This window comes from Accipiter gentilis, chromosome 29 (genome assembly GCF_929443795.1).
Source record: "Accipiter gentilis chromosome 29, bAccGen1.1, whole genome shotgun sequence".
NCBI lineage: Eukaryota > Metazoa > Chordata > Aves > Accipitriformes > Accipitridae > Astur > Astur gentilis.
The window spans coordinates 2095434-2111038 of record NC_064908.1 but is presented as its reverse complement, the minus strand read 5'-3'; the positions used below and the strand labels follow the sequence as shown (position 1 = coordinate 2111038).

The window sequence follows — 15605 nt, the reverse complement described above, 5'->3', positions numbered from 1 at the left end:
CAGGCTGAGAAAAGGCTGAGAAAATAGAGTTGCTTAACTAATTATTAACTCCCAGCAAACTGGCCACCTGGAAACAGATACCTCAAAAGACTTGGGTTTACCCCATGTCAGAAACTTCCCACCAGGTGAGGATATCAAGAACAGGCAGCTCAGTCCTGGAAGACATCTCTGCCTTAAAGGCTGTGAAGGCTTCTGTATTTATCTACCAACGACGGCAAACCAAACGTGCCTCGCACACAAACAATATGTTTTCACTTTTGCAAATGTAACAGCATGATGCAAGACAGAGATCTGACACTCAGGGGGCATCTCTTCCCAAGCGTCACAAATGCCTGCGGTTATCACCTACCGATGGCTTCACAGGCCACTCGCGGCCCCTGTGACAAAGCACCGACCCATCTTCGGAGGCTGTCCTCTCCATCACCCGCCTCCATCTCCATCACTCCATCTCCATCTACTGCTGAGCTCTGCCCTTAGATTTTAGTAGACAATTCCTGTTGACAGGGCAGGCGGAGAGACAGAAAAAGCTTGGTCTCTCATTTGTACTTTCATGGAAAGCAGGGCAAAAAGGCAGCATTTAGCTCGGTCAATACAGCCAGGAGATTTCAAGGAGCAAGTGTACAGCTCATGAAGAAAGGAAAGCAAGATACACTTGCTCCTTGCAATCTTTCCCCCATCACCTTGTAAAGTGGCTGAGGCTTTGAGCTCTTTTCCCTTCTCAAGACAGACGACTCCTAGGAGCATCAAAGGGAGCTCGTTACACATCGAATCCCACTGGGACACAAATTCTGATGGGCCAGGAGTAAAAGGGAATATTCAAGATATTTTCTCTTAAATTAAATATAAAGGCATGAGAAAATTTCCAACCCCGTGTGAACACGTGTGCAAATCTTATGTGAGAAGAGGCACATGGGACTGAAAGTAGGGCAGCACACGCCGGCGCTGCTCCCTCCGCGGCGGAGGCACTGCCACGGTTATCACCGCAGCGCCGGCAGCACCGCTCCGGCTCCAAACGCAACCAACTTTCTGCTAGGAAGGGAGCGACGTTGGTAAGCACAAACTTTTTGCTAATACATCAGGCCGTGACACAATGAGAACACTGTGATCTGAATTGTTTTAAGAGAGGAAACTCTTATGAGGCATTATTTCGTGTCTTGTGTTAGCCGGAGTGAAATGCCCGTAATAAAGGTAATAGCACTGCACTGTGTACGCAAGTGGCAATTCATTTGCCTTAAATGAGCAAACAAATTAGGTTTTGGTGGCTGGTTGTGCCTGTATGTTCAGAGGTTTGGAGAATTCATGATGAACAGCGGAGCATTTGTATCATTACCATCAGCCCTTATCAAAAGTAATCACCAGGAAGGTGTTAGGTATCACCTAACATCCCCTGGTAAGAAACAACCTCTACAAGATGAAGACGGCAGAGGAAGTTCTTTGGAGACACGACAGTCCTGTGATCCCAGCAGGCACTGGCAGAGACACCAACTCCTCCACTCGCTCCCTCTGTGTGATCTCAGGCAAGTCCTGTGCATTCCCAGGAGAAAAACAGAGATAATGGGATTGTCCTACTTTACCAGAGACTTGTCAAACACTTCTGAGATCATGGGGTTGAAGACCTATAAAACTGAGAACTACAACTGTAAAGCCTGGCAATACAGGGATGCTTTGACTGTGAAGGAGAAAAACCCCCACATCACTCGAGAGAAGGAAAAGCAAAGGTTTTTGCTTTCTCTTGTTATGTTGAAAGGAAGTTTCTTGACTTTGAACTGGACTGAGAAAGCTTTTCGTTTGTCCCCAGGGTGGACGCTTGTCCTTGGGCATTCGTTCCGTTTGGCGCATGGGGCAGCTCTTTGAGGCTGCTACGTGAGCCCCTCTCCTCCTCCCTTGAAGGTGGTGGGAGGCAGCGCCTGCTCCCAGTTACCCTGCCCACCCCTTGGCTCTTGCAGACTCCCACCGAGGTATGTACACGTGCAGTTCAGTAACGTTGCTTGCCTTCTATCTCTGTGCCTCCTGGCAGCATTTTAACCAGAAAGACCCATGAGTTAAGTTTTAAGTTTACTATTGGTTTAGCAGCAGCCTGGCAGCTTCAGTCACTTCTTAACGGCTCAGTGCTTTACTCTACTGACTGATCTCTTCTGCTTTTCTCCATCTCCATTACTCACTGATAAGGGTTTGTCTTGATGCTGGCTAACCTTACTCTCCTTTCTTTTTCTAATATTTGTGTATGTCCTCACTGCTGCCTTTCCCACTTTCCAAGACACTCGGGATTTTCAAAGCACCTTTCAAACCCTTTTTTTTCCTTGCAGCTTTAGGACCTGCACCCATTTCAGGTGCTATAAAGCTACGTGTAGGGGCAGTAAGGGCAAAGACCAAGACCCTACCAGCGTCAGAGGCTGTATCTGCTCTGTACTTGGTGAATCTGAAGCAGACAGCAGCATGGGAATCCGACCAGCCAACGGGTGCGGAAACCCCAGACGAAGCGGTTGGTGGTAACCTTTGATCAGGAATTTGTGCTAACAAACTCCTTTCCTCCACAGATTCCTCTGCCTCGGGTCATACAGAAGATCTGGCAGAGACGTTAATGGGCTATGCCTCCTTCCAACTGTTGAAGCTATTTTTGGACTTGAGCTCCACACCTTTTATTAACTGCTAAGAGAGATGGCTCCTAGTACACAGTGCTGGAACCGGAATCAATTCTCTTTTCCAAAGTCTGGGGCTGTTCACATCTGTAATTCCCTTCTTAATCAGTTTACAGTCAGGCTCCTGCCATGAATTTCAGACCTGCCAACAGAACCCACTGAATGACTCCCACCAAGAGCTGTGCATTTGACTTGTTGCTTGCCGTCGGGCAAATCCCTGCACGCCTTGCACGTAAAGTGGAGTTGCTGAAACGCGCTGGTCTTTGTGGAGTCTTTGAGCCCCCTGAAGGAAAGCACTACAGCAATTACAGTTATTACTGAACCTGAGCATACCCACGTATCAGAGGTGGGATCAGCTTTGGTGTTCACGTCAAGACACATCACTTTAGCTAGACTGACTCCTCTAAAGCTGCATCTGCACTTTTCGATGCCAGCCAAGAGAGGAGCCCTGACGCACGTAAAGTCAAAAAACTTCATGTAAGCATTGGTTATGCTAACTGTGCCATAGAAAAGCAAAGAAGAAAGAGCTGAAAAAAACCCGGTCCGGTACCTCAGAGACGTTGATCCGTCCCTCCTGAAAGGAGCACGTAGTGGGGTCGTGGGTGCAGAGGTTCCGGTACTTGCACCAGTGGCAGCGGAAAGCACTGTTCACACAAGACAAGCACCTGGGGGAGAAAGGAGGAGTTACGGAGGAGGTTATCACCTTGGGAGGTCTGTATGGTAATAGACTCGCCTAGGCAGAAGTCCAGGCTCAGGGTCCTTCATGGGAAAATATCTTTGGAGGGATGTTTTGATACAACAAAAGTAACAAACAGCTTTGGGAAAACGCGCATTCAAAAGACAGTCTTTAAGCAACCTCACAATTCATTCAGTAATAAAGTACAAGCTGGGACTTCTTGCACATCATTGCATCGGTGTAAAAGAAAGCACAATATTGCACAGACACCAGACTTGATTTTTAGTTTCTAGAAAGTGGAAAACAAGGCAAGCCTGGCAAAAATTGGATCAGTTGTTTTACAAGTCAGGAATGCTTCAAGTCGACGGTAACACTTCTGTTCGGCCTTGGAGTGCAAAGAGTCCAGCAAGCACTTTCGATTCATGTTGGAAGAAATTAACTGTTTATGAAATGTTTTTGAAAGAACACAGACCCTTTTCAGACATGAGGTGGCCCAGCTGCCAGCGAACTGGCTGGGTGGTTTTTATTCTACACTAACTGGCTGCCAGTTAGATGTACGGTCCGTGACAGCTGCTAATATTTGCAGTAACCACCTCCTCCATCTCTGAGGCCAACCCTCCGTGCCACGTGGCAGCGTTTTGGTGACCGTCTGCTGGTATAAGTTGTGCCCATGGGATTCAGCCCTGTAACCTGCGGCTCCAGAGCCCGTGGTGCTGCCTGGAGCGGGCAGTGCCCGGGGCAGGGATGCGCTGGAGCGAGCCCAGAGTCAGCACAGACAGATGAGCATCACAAGGGAAGCAGGAGCATGGCCGGAGGCAGGAAACTCTGGAAAATGAGGAAAACGGGTCTCCGGGCAGAGGCTCTCTTGCCAGCTGGGCAGAGGTGCCAGGGCAATGCCTCTCGCAGGCTGATGCCACGAGAACACGTGTTTTAGTAACCCAGTTGTATTTTCCTTCTGATGCATTCCTAGTGACCTTAACAGCCAAGGAAGCTTATTCTCATCATGCACGTGCAAACCTGGGGAAGAATATCAAGTGCTGCAAGCTTATTTAATTACGCGTTCGTTTGACCTATTTCTGTCTCTGTTTCGGTCTGTAGCACTTCTCCCCCACCCTCACCTGGCCTGGCCCTGGCCTCCAGCCTTCCCATCTGGTGCCGGTGGAGCTCTCTGCTCCCCCCAGCACCGCTGGCTCCAAGGGGACCTCTCTGATCACCCAGGCCAAGGGCTTGGTTCGGCACCTGCCTCCGTACCGTGGTTTTCTGGGTGCTGCTTTCAGCTCTGCTCAGCCCTGGCTGAACGGGGTGAGGGGCTCCGTCAGGATCCTGAGCTCTCAGACACTGACACCAGGTCACTGCCCTTGCTCTTTCATCCCGATTCAGCTTTCTCAAGGACCACTGTCTCTCTTTTGCTTTGGAAAGTGCACCTCTCCACCTCATCTGTTCCTTCTTAAAAGGGACTTAACACAGACGCCACCACCACATTCCCTGACCCACCTGCAGCTCCTTGGGGACCCAGGAATTCATGCACCTGAGCACTGAACCATCCCAGCCTGTGGATTCACAACAGTTGGATCCAGCACAGGAGGTTTCACAGAATTAGTCTGCAAAAGCAGCGTGTTCCTGTCCAGCCCCAAACCCTCCCTGCCCCTCTTAGCGTAATGCCACCTCCCAAGGGGTACGTGCTTCATACACCACAACCACTTCTTGTGCTGCCGCGCAGCCACAAAGGGCACAGCTGCTCTCCTGCTCTCTCTAGACGCCCTCACCGTTGCAATGAAGAGTCTCAGGATCAATAGGTCCCTCTTCTCCACTGGCTGAGACCTGTATTCCTTCCTCCTTTTTGCATGCTGTGATTCATTCCTGCCAGGCTGGCTCCTGCCCTTGGTGAACTCACTGATAAGGAGTCCGGTATGATGTAAGTGCTGCAGAATTTACCACCGCGTTAGCACTTTATCTCCAAACACAAGCTGGTAGAAAGGCATGGTCAGATGAAGCCAAATGACAGGCCAGAAAAGACGCATTGCCTCTCCTGATTCAAACCTCAGCTCCTAAGTGAAAACAGGGGTCCCTGGGATGCCATCCCTCATGCAAATTCAAAACCACGAGGATGCAGAGGAACTGCTGGAGGGACTGCAAGTGCTTGCAGCTGGAGGAGAGGCTGGCGCTGTACAGCCTGACGGAGGGACAAGGACATAAGGACGGAGTTGTGCACCAGGGGTAGCACAACAGGAGGCAGGGATCGTTGGGGTAATGGATACAGACCACCATGAGAGGCAGCATGGGGGGACTGAAGGACTCACAGGGCTCCATTTATCCACGTACCTCTGCTCTGTGCTATGGCTCAAAACACAATTAAAAAAAAAAAAAGAATGCACGCTTAGAAAAACTGTGGGCCAGTCAAGCCCATCAGCACATGCAACCCTCTTCCAAGTGCAGCAGGGAAAGCCCCGTAGCTCGAGGCTTCAAATCCAGTGCAGAAAGATTGGGAATGACCCTGTGCGGGCACTTCTTGACTCCCACCAGCCAGCTCAAGCAACGGATCACGCTCCCGGAGCAAAGGTGGCAGCTGAGCCCTGCCACAGCAGATGCCGCCCAGCCCCACGGGTCAAACCTGCCGTTCAATCTCTGGCAGGTCCTGCCCACGTTTCATTTTGGTGCTTTGGGGCTTGCTTTGATTCCAGAGAGAAATCTATAAACGCTTCTGGTTTGTAAACGTGTTTTTAAGGCCAGCCAGCTGCGTGCACCATGGGCAGATGTGCCCATGGGGGATACGCTTCCACGACGCTCAGCGGCGCTGAGCCCCCAGCCCTCGGCGGAGCAGCCCCCTGTGCCTGCCACACGCTTGGGCTGCTGCATTGGGCTCTCGGGGCTGCTCTGCCCGACTCTGAGGGCAGCTCCTGCTGCCAGCGCTCTCACTTGCCCCGTCTAAAACACAACCACAGTCCTCAGAACCCCAGGGCTGGACACTTCCCAGCCAGTCCCTCCGGCGGTCATGTCCTCCTCTCTCGCCCCGTGGAGCATCCTCGCAGTAGCCAGCACCCTGCTCTCCCGGCCGGTGCGGTGTGGAAGGGCTTTGCCTCCTCTGGCTGCCTGCAGCCCCCCTGCCCGCTGCCTGCAGCCCCCCTGCCCTGACCCTCTGCTCTGCCTTCGCCAGCTGCCCGTGGAGCCGCATCCGAGTTCACAGTTGCGGGATCGCGCAGCTTGGGGGCACCAGCAGGTTGAGGTTTTTTTTTCCCAGGCTCTCTCTGCCTGCGTCTCACAAGGCAGAGAAAGCTCCACAGGCACCCAGAGAAGTTTAGAGAAGACGAGGACCGGTGGGGTCCCCTTTTACCGCATGGCTCTGCTGGCTGAACCAAGCAGCCTGATAACTTCCCCACGGCTGGTGGCGGAGCCCAGCATCCTTTTCCCAGCCCTTTCTCTTTTTTCAGGCGGTGTTTGGCTTCGCTCGGGGACGGGCAGGGAGCACTCACAGCTGGTGGGCACTGCAGTTGTAGAACTTGAACTCCGTGCTGACAAACGTCCTCCCCGTCTCCCGCGACTTCAGCTGCAGCACCACGCCGAACCAGTCTGGGGATGCAAACCAGAGCCCGTCAGTCCCGGCAGCGGTAACGAAGGAAGCGACAGCAGACGCGGGGGCACCCGCTCCCCGCCTGCCAGCGTGCCGAGCCACCTGCTTCTGGGGTAGAAGGTGGAAGTCAGGCTGCTTTCGTCTCCCCACTCCCCCAGGCATCAGGCCCCGCACCCGTGGTGAGCCTGCCGCAGTTTTCCCCAAGCTGGGGGCTGAGCATCCCCCCCGGCCGGACCCTGCCCTCGAGCACCCTAGGGTGCCAGGCTGTCTGTCTCCAGCAATGTCTCCAAACCAAATCAGGCTTGATGGCAAAATGCGTTAGAGACACAGGGTCTAAACGCTGCCTTGGGTCACAGCGAAATGATTTTGGAATCCCATCCTGTTCCCTAAAGAATTCTGTCTCTGGTATAAAAACACTAATTCGGTCTACTCTGAGAAGCAGCCCAAGACTAGAGCAGGAGACAATGCTGGAAACGAGGGCATCAGGGAAGCTCTTTAGGAGCCTCAGCACTGGGTTAATTAAGAGCAGATTGCTCTTCCGAAGCTGCTGTGGGTAAGTCTATGCTAGCCCTGCTACAACTGCGGCTCTCGGCCCCCAGCGTTCACCAAGTCTCAGGCTCCATATAATGCCTTAGAAATACAAAGATATCAGCAGGGAAGCACAGTTGACACCTGGAAGGATGCCAAGGAGAAAATGAGTTTTAAGCAAGTAGCATTTTGGTTATGGGAAGAGAAAATATGACAGCAGTGACATTAATGAAGAAACAACCCAAAGATCAGGACCGAAGAATAGAAACTGCATCCACCTACTCGTGGGTGCTGAGCCAGGCCGAGGGGAGGGCTCCTGTTCTCCAGATCCACGTGGCAAGGCTGCGAGCCCCTGCCCCACTCATGAGCCCCCAGGGGGACACAGATGGCTCCTGTCCTGTCTTGGGGAGCTGCCTGGCAGTGCAGGGAGGGTGCAAGGACAGGGCAAGCACATGGTGCTGCCTGCTCCCAGCCTATCCTTCCCTGTGTGGGATGCATTTCTTAAGGATGAAGCATATTTAGCTCCCTGGGTTCAATGGTGTTTGACAGGAGCAGAAATTTCTCCAGCAGCTTCCCCAAAGGGTCTGCTCCAGCCAGCAGATACTTCCAAACCTACACCGCACTTTCTGGTGGCTCAGATGTCATATTGCTGTCCAGAAGTCAGTTACTTACCCTGATCCACAGGTATGGCAGGAACATCTTTTGCTGCTGGTGAAACACACACAACCCGGCTGCCTGAAACCTGCCCTTCCACCTCCGTCAGGTTTCCGAAGAGGCAGGTGACTCCAGCCGTCAGGTCCGGAGCATCGCTCACCAGCAGGCTGAGCTGCAGCCGGGGAGAGGAGGGGCAGAGGGGAAACAAAACACGGCCAGCAACCTGTTAGCAGGCAGAGCTGCCTGAGTTTCCTTTGTATTTTCAGTACCTGCTGTTTTCCCATTCAATACTGACCCCCTTCAATTACCCGTCCACCCACAGGAGGTGGCCAGCTGCCCTTTCATGGGAAGCGGAGGAGGAAAAAAGCAAGCCAAGCCTGCAGGTTCTTTACCGGCACAAAAACACCTTGCTGAGCTTTTGGGTACTGCAGTTCAGGAGAGGTGGCAACGGTAGCTTTTCGTCCCCCCTGGTTGCTCTACAGAAGCATTCCCACCCTCGACGCCCTCGTTCCTGACCTGGGACAGCAGTAGCAGCAGCGCGTTGCCTCTCATGCACGAGAGCAGCAGCGACTGCCCCGACAACCCTCTGCACCGTCGTGGTTTAACCGGGACACGCACGCACACCGGCTCCAACAACCTCCCCGCGCCGCGACCGCCGCACTGCGCGCACGGGAGGGACAGCCCTGCCCCGGCCACGCGTGGCCATCAGAAACGAGCAAGTCCCCGCTGACCCCATCCCAAATGGGGACCGTTCCTGTGGCAAACCGGTGCCTGAGGGGGCGAGTGGCCTCCCAACAGCCCCATACCGCTTCGACGCTGAGCGCAGGCGGGGTCAGCCGGCCCCGGCAGGGCTGGAAGGGGCTGCAGCAAGGCCAGCTGCCACGGGGTGCTGGGGGGCTCGGAGAGCAACAGCTGGGATGCTTCAGAGAGCCAGGCCTGAGCACAGCTCGCAGATGAGGTTTTTTGGGAAACAAAGCCTTTCCTTTCAACAGCTAATGAAACCGGACCAAGAGAAATGTGAGCTGAGGCCCAAGGGGAAGGGGAATTTGTTTCTGCCATCCCCACCCCCTTCTTCCCTGGCTCGGATGACCACTTTCCTCCCCGGTCCCTCTGCGAGCCTGACTTCATGAGAAAACATTTGTGCCGATGGGAAGGGAGAAAGGCTGGAGAACGGACTGTCCACTGCGAACGTGGAAAGCGCTGGAAATGCCTCTCCCCGTCGGGTCTACCCCTCGCCGCTTGCCGGCAGCACCTACCGGGAGGCTGTGCTCGGAGACGGAGATGCTGCTGGGCTGGACGGTGACGCTCATGCACTGGCTGATGCTGCCTGCAAACCGGTACGGCTCGTCCGCTCGCTCGCAGCTGTCCCTCGGGGAGCACCTGCCACACACGAGCACACATCAGAGCACAGAAAGAACCCGGGGAAGATGTCGAACAGCACGAGGTGCTACAGCTGACCAGGGGTGAGCTCACCAGGAGGGCAGAGCCTCCACCAGGGGAAGGGGGAGTTATCAGCAGGACTGGGGGTAACGCTCTGCACCGGGACCAGGTAGCGGGCACAAACTCCAGGTTAGGATCAAAGGGCACTGAAAAATATTTTGTCATCGGAGGAAAGACAAACCGCAAGTATCCCAGGAGCAATTCCCAGTCCAGCCCACACTGGACAGCGGGCGCTGTGGGTGCGGGGTGAGCCAGATACTCTGCCGCTGCTCGGCCAGGGCTCCTGCAAGCCATAAATTCATAATCTGCACAGAAACTAAACCGTAGAGCGGTAACAGGCAGTAACAAGATGATGCCTCCATTCTAATTAAAACAAAAACACATAGTTCATTAATCATCTCCTCCTGGAGCTGAGGAGCGCGGCAGGGCCAGGAACGGGACTGTCCTCTCCGGCGCCTGCCGGCTGCGCTTTGGCCGCTTTGCACACCTTGGGCTCCCCATTCCCACCATCAGGAATGCAAGCCTCCTAGCATGCCGTGTGCTCCAGAATGGCTCGTTATCCCTGTTTTTCTATTGCAGGTATCCTTGGAGTGGAGTGAAATTAAGTTACTTCCAGCAGGTAGAGGAGTGCCCACTGGGAAACCAAGGAAGAATTATCAGCATTTCAAACCAGATATCAGAGACAGCAGCACAGCACTGGCATCCCTCACCGATTTTCTATTTTATGTCATTTGGGGAAAATCCTTTTATTCCAACCCCCCTCCCTGGGCACAGACGACATATTGGCCTTTTGGTGTTAATGGGCTTAATAAGCTATCGGCAAACTTTATCACTTTGCACTCATTGCTGATCTTGGACCCTATTTCAAATGGTGGCACAAAGGTCAGAGGATCGAGATGCTGTCACCAGCCCCACATGCCACCAGCAAGTTCCTTTCTGACAGTTACTTGCGCGTTTATGTCACTTGAATTAACAAGGTGCTGCTGTCAGACTGCTTGTTTCCCTGGTTCCCTATGGAGCAGCTCCGGCAGTCCCAGACACACCCGTGCATCAGCAGAAACACCTCCTGCCCACGCAGAGGCTGAATTTTGCCACGCACATCTAGCTCCGACCAGCTGACAAGTGCCTGGCAAAACCAGGGCTTCCCGCTCTGAAAGAGTGGACTATCATCCTCCCCGTGAGGCTCTTCGCTTTTGATTAAGAAAAGCAGAGTTTAGACTTTCCCTTTCCAAACCACCCGTGTGATCCCCGGCAAACACTGGTGCTGTTCTCCTCACCCTCTTGCTTTTTTTAGCTTTTTTTGAGGAGTATAATGGAGCTAAATATGAATGCTGCCAGAGGAAGAATTATTGAGGTTTAAGTGAATCTGTAAGATAGCTTTAAAGTGAGCTCTTGACTGGAGCCTTTATCTCATTGACTCACTGGAATGGCTCTTTTTTATCATACTATTTATGGCAACAGCCCTAACAGAGATAAATAGGTCTGTAGACAATAACGCACTTGCAGAGAGCAGCATATGGAAGTCTTGCAGGTTTCAAATCCCACTGGGCTGAAGAGACTCTTTAACAATCTCCTTGAGGCCTCTGCTTGCTCCCAAAGAGCCCCGTTCCATTTGTAGAAGACGAGGAGCAAAGGATCCTGCTCTCGCATGCGGAGGATGAACTCGCGTGGCGAGCGAACCCCCAGCTGGGAGGACACAGCCGGGGTGCTGGGCAGAGCCGGGCTGCTCAGCCACCGCGCTGCTGCTCCAGCACCCCTGGGCGAGCAGAGGAGTTCTGCAGAAGGACGAGCACCTTTCCCGTCCTGCTGCTTTTCAGCACCTTCTCAAACATCCCGGGTCCAGGATTCCTCGAAGCCCGGTGCAAGGCGTGCGCTGCCCACGGCCGGCGGGTTCGAGGTCATCGCTGGAGCCACCCCGGTCAGCCTGCACTGCCAGCACGACCGACTCCGGCTGCCAGGGCTCACCGATGTAATCCTCACGGATAGCTCATTCATGAGCATCACTGCTATCACTACCCTTAAATTCTCAGTACGCACACGTGCATGCAAGCACCCTGCTGGGCAACAGAGCCTTAAGCCCTGACTTGGGCCTCTAAGAGACGGTAATACATAACGAGCACACAAGGAAAAGTTTACGTAATTTTGGATAATGAACACTTATCCCAGGACAACTTAGATCCCTTTACTTTTTCTTTATTATCCCTCTCTGGCTGGTGGCGTGGAAGGCAGGACACACTGCCCAATGCCACCTGGAATGGGGCAGAGGTCCGTCTGTCTATCTCACGTCCGTACCTGTTCAGACATCCAACACACCATTTAAAATTCTGGGTTTTTTTCTGGCTCCCTGATAGCTCAGCACCTGCATGTCCACGCTCTCAGCTAAGCCTCCGGCAATGGCAAAGCTGGATGCCAAGTGCCCAGAGAGGAGCTGCCCTACGGGCCGGCCTGCCCTGCTCCTCCACGGGGCACAGCTCTTGCACAGAGATTCCCGGAGCTGCCTGGGAGTCTCGGTACCCCCAGAACACAGACCCCAAACCCGAAGAGTAAAACCCCACAACGAGCAGTGGGGAGAAACAACTGGATTTCAATCCCCAACCGAGACTCAGTGCTGGTGTTTACCATACCCACACTTGCTCTGGCGGCCAGCCACTCTCTTGCTCTTTCAAGGACGAAAACGTCTCCTCTTCTGCCCCTCACCCTTTTTACCAGCCCTCAGAAACCACAGCGTGAGCATCACACCCTGACCTGCAACACTTCCACTGAGCAAAGGAGCAGCTGGTCCATCTGGCGGAGGGACATGTAAGAATTAGAGGAGAGAGATGACAAATTAAATACAAACAGTCCAGCGCTTGGGGCCTCCAAACAAATATGACAGGCTTCAGGAACAGCAAGATAAACTCAATTATTTACAGCCTAAGACAAAAGCTAAAAAAATGATCATTGCTCCAAGCAGGCCAGGAAACCACAGATACTTGAAGGGAGAGTTGAGAAATACCATTAGGGAAGAAACTCTTGTTGGTAATAGGTTAATGCCGAAATGTCACAGCCAAAAGGGCAGAGGAAATGACACTTTTCTCTCCTCTTGACATTGAGGGTTTTCTCTCTGCAAAATGAAGATAACAACCTTTACCTGCTTCCCAGGTGGTTTATGAAGATTCAGTTCATTAGCATTAGGAAAGCACTCAGTGATCCTTGCAGAGGAGCTGCTGTAGGAGTCTGAGGAGCAACGCCAAACACACACACCTACAGAAACTCGATGCAGCCATCCCCTCCTGCTGCCCAGCTCAGCAGCACCAGGCACTACAAGGCCACTGGCCCCGGGTGAGTGGATGCTCCTGTATCCCTACAGCTGGTTCCTGGGAGCACCTACAGACCTGCAGCTTGGGCCACATGCTGAGAAGAGCACACTCCTTTTCCTCCCTTCCTCGTCCCCTCAAAATGCTGTGGTGGCTTTTGTCCCAACTGCTGGAAAGGCACACGGGGATGGCTGCCCCGAGGGAAGAGCCAAAGGGATGGGAATCACCGGGGATGGAAATCACTTCCTTCTGACAAAGCCGCTGTGACAGTAAAGACTTTCGGACACAACTGCACGTGTGGTGGCTTAGCTGTAGGGCTGGACAGGCTCATCTCAAAGAAAAAAAGCTAGAAAAAAAAAGATGCCCGGGACGCCTGTGCCCCACGCTCTGCCACTGCCCCCAGCCCCTGCCCGTGTGCAGCCTGCGGGATGCTCAGGGCCAGCGGCTGCAGTGGTTCTCCTGCATCTCCCCAAGCGCGGCAGCGACTCTTCGCAAACCCGGCAAGCCGTGGGGAGCCAGTCTGCACCCCAAAGCCCGCAGGTCCCGAATCCAGGCCGGATTTACGGAGAAGCCTGCCATTCCCTGCTCCCCCCTCCAGCACCTGCTCCTCAGGCAAGTGGCCAAGAGCTGCTGTGCGGGTCCCTGAACTCTGCCTCCGCCCCGATTTCCATGCATTTAACGGGGCTGCTCTGCAAGCTGGCACATGGCCGGAGGGATTTCTATTCCTCTCCTCCAGCCTCCTCGAGGCTTTCCCCTCCTCCCCCGATCTGCCTCTGCCTGGTGGTCCCCCTTCCGCCTTAGGAAGTGATCGTTATTATGGCAGGGGAGAGAAAGGAAGGACACAGACACCTCCTGAATGCAGAGAGTGTTTCCTGGAGCTCCCCTGAAAAAAGAAAACCAACCCTTAGCCCTTTGTGCCTGTTGATGTGCGTGAGTTGCTGCCAGCTCCCAGCCTTGCGCTGCCGGCTCTGCCCCATCGGGACGGCTGGAGCACGGACCCGCCGACCTTTCGTTGCTGAATTTAAATACCTCTTCCCGATACATTTAATAGGGCTTGGTGCTCTGCTCTGTTCCAGTGCTGTAACCTCTCTGAAAGCGAAGTCCTACTCATTTAATCAAGTCTACTGCTGCCTTTAAAAATTCCCCATTAATTGGGAGGGACTTGCAGCTTGGGCAAGCAGGAGTGTGCAAAACACGAGGCCTTCGTTCCCACCGGTTTAAATTCTGTTTTCCCATTGTATCCATGGCACCCTCTTTGTGTGGTGTGTGACCCACCGCTCCTAAACCAAGAATTTGTTTTCCTTTACCTCTTCACAGGAGCTCAGTGATTTTCGATGGCATTCGTGCTGCAACGCAGGGAATGTCCAGGGAAGGGAAGAATGAATTTAAGGAACTTCAGCCTAATTCATTTTTGCAAAGATTGCGTGAGAGGCGCTTGGTGGCTTTGAAAGGTGCTTTTATCATCGCCACCAGCAGCTCAAATGAAATGGCCAAGGCTGGACTTACATGTGGTGGAGCGTGCACCAGCCGCAGTGGGGGTCCCCCGAGCTCAGGCACTCCCCGCAGGTCGTGTACTGCTCGCAGGACTCCACGGGCACCCGGGACACCTGCAAAGGAAGCAAACACACGGGTTCAAGTGCTCCTCTCCACGCAGCAAAACGAGAGCAGCTCCAGGTCCTGCTTAACAGCGAGTCAAGTAACACAACGGCAATGCACAAACTTCAATGAATTTGTTCCAACACCCGTGCAGAAATTGGCCAAGAACAGGAAATACTGGGGACCGAGTCTTGAAGTCACTCCGTCCGTCGGGCGCAGCCATGCCATGAATCACGGGCACAGCAGAGCCCCAGCCAGGAGCCCAGACGGCTTCCCACCGCCGGCGCCAGTTTGTCAGAAACCCTCCCGACCTCCCTGCCCAGCGGTGCTCCCGTGGTGAAAGCAGCATCCTCTCCTCCCTGATTTACAGTTTGCTATCTTACGCTTGCCACGGGGGAAGCTGCTTCAGGAAGAAAAGCTGGCAGGAAATAAAATTCATTGGGATTTTGCAGGTTGGCAGCTGCCTACGTGGGTATTTCACTACTTGAATTCTCCTTGGCCACCCCGAGCCCTTCCAGCACTAGCATGGACTTGGCCGCCCCAGGCACGACCCCCCCGGGGGCTGCCTGCCTCTCCCAGGCAAGAGATGCCAGAGCAGAAGAGCGAGGGAAGGGAACACCAACCCAGATCGCTGCTGCAAACCCCCTCTTGCACTTATCACACACGCGAAAGGTCCCTGCGCGATGCTGAGGTGTAGCACGGTCCTGACCTGTTTATCAGCACTGAAAACCCCAAAGGCTCCAAAATGACACCAAGCTTTAACCATGGGTTGTTGCTTGACTCCAGTGAAGAAATTCCGCTTTAACCTTTCCGACCCGTGCCCTGCCACTGCCGGCGGGCGCGGAACGTTTCCATCTCCTGTCCCGACGCCGCAGCGCGGTGCTCCTGCACCGCTCCTGCCGGTGCCCATTCCTCTCCAATATACTTACATTTCTGTTATCAAATACTGTAAATAATTATTGCTGTCCCTGGCACAGCCGCCCTGCAGCGCCGGCCGCTCCCTTCGGGCCCCAGGAGCGATGCCTGCAACTGGCTGAAAATTAAAACAACTGTCGGCATTGCACTCGCTCTGTCCGTCAAAACAGCGCCCGGCTCCCAGCAGCTGGGGCGCGCGGGGTGAAAGGAGCAGTGTCTCACCAAACAACGGCCACTTTCACGCCAAGTGCTGTTGACACAGTGAGAACCCAGTTCCTCTCTAAACACGACAC

The 15605-nt window shown here is 53.7% G+C and overlaps 2 protein-coding genes across 5 annotated transcripts in view; one reads left to right on the top strand and one right to left on the bottom strand.

The window, feature by feature from the left end:
• The window catches only part of PLXNA2 (plexin A2), a 178613-nt gene that overhangs the window by 58866 nt on the left and 104142 nt on the right, over nt 1-15605 (bottom strand). For all 4 annotated transcript variants that reach the window (XR_007509978.1, XM_049832556.1, XM_049832559.1 and 1 more), the window contains exons 5-9: nt 14308-14408; nt 9322-9445; nt 8084-8237; nt 6786-6882; nt 3190-3304 (exon numbers count right to left, since the gene is read on the bottom strand). Coding sequence is in view for 3 of the 4 variants with exons in the window: in XM_049832556.1 (XP_049688513.1) it covers nt 3190-3304; nt 6786-6882; nt 8084-8237; nt 9322-9445; nt 14308-14408 (591 nt within the window). In the remaining variant the exon portion in view is untranslated. The remainder of the gene's footprint in view (nt 1-3189; nt 3305-6785; nt 6883-8083; nt 8238-9321; nt 9446-14307; nt 14409-15605) is intronic.
• CD46 (CD46 molecule) overlaps nt 1-15605 on the top strand; it is a 251230-nt gene that overhangs the window by 149345 nt on the left and 86280 nt on the right. The gene's annotated exons all lie outside the window — the stretch shown is intronic.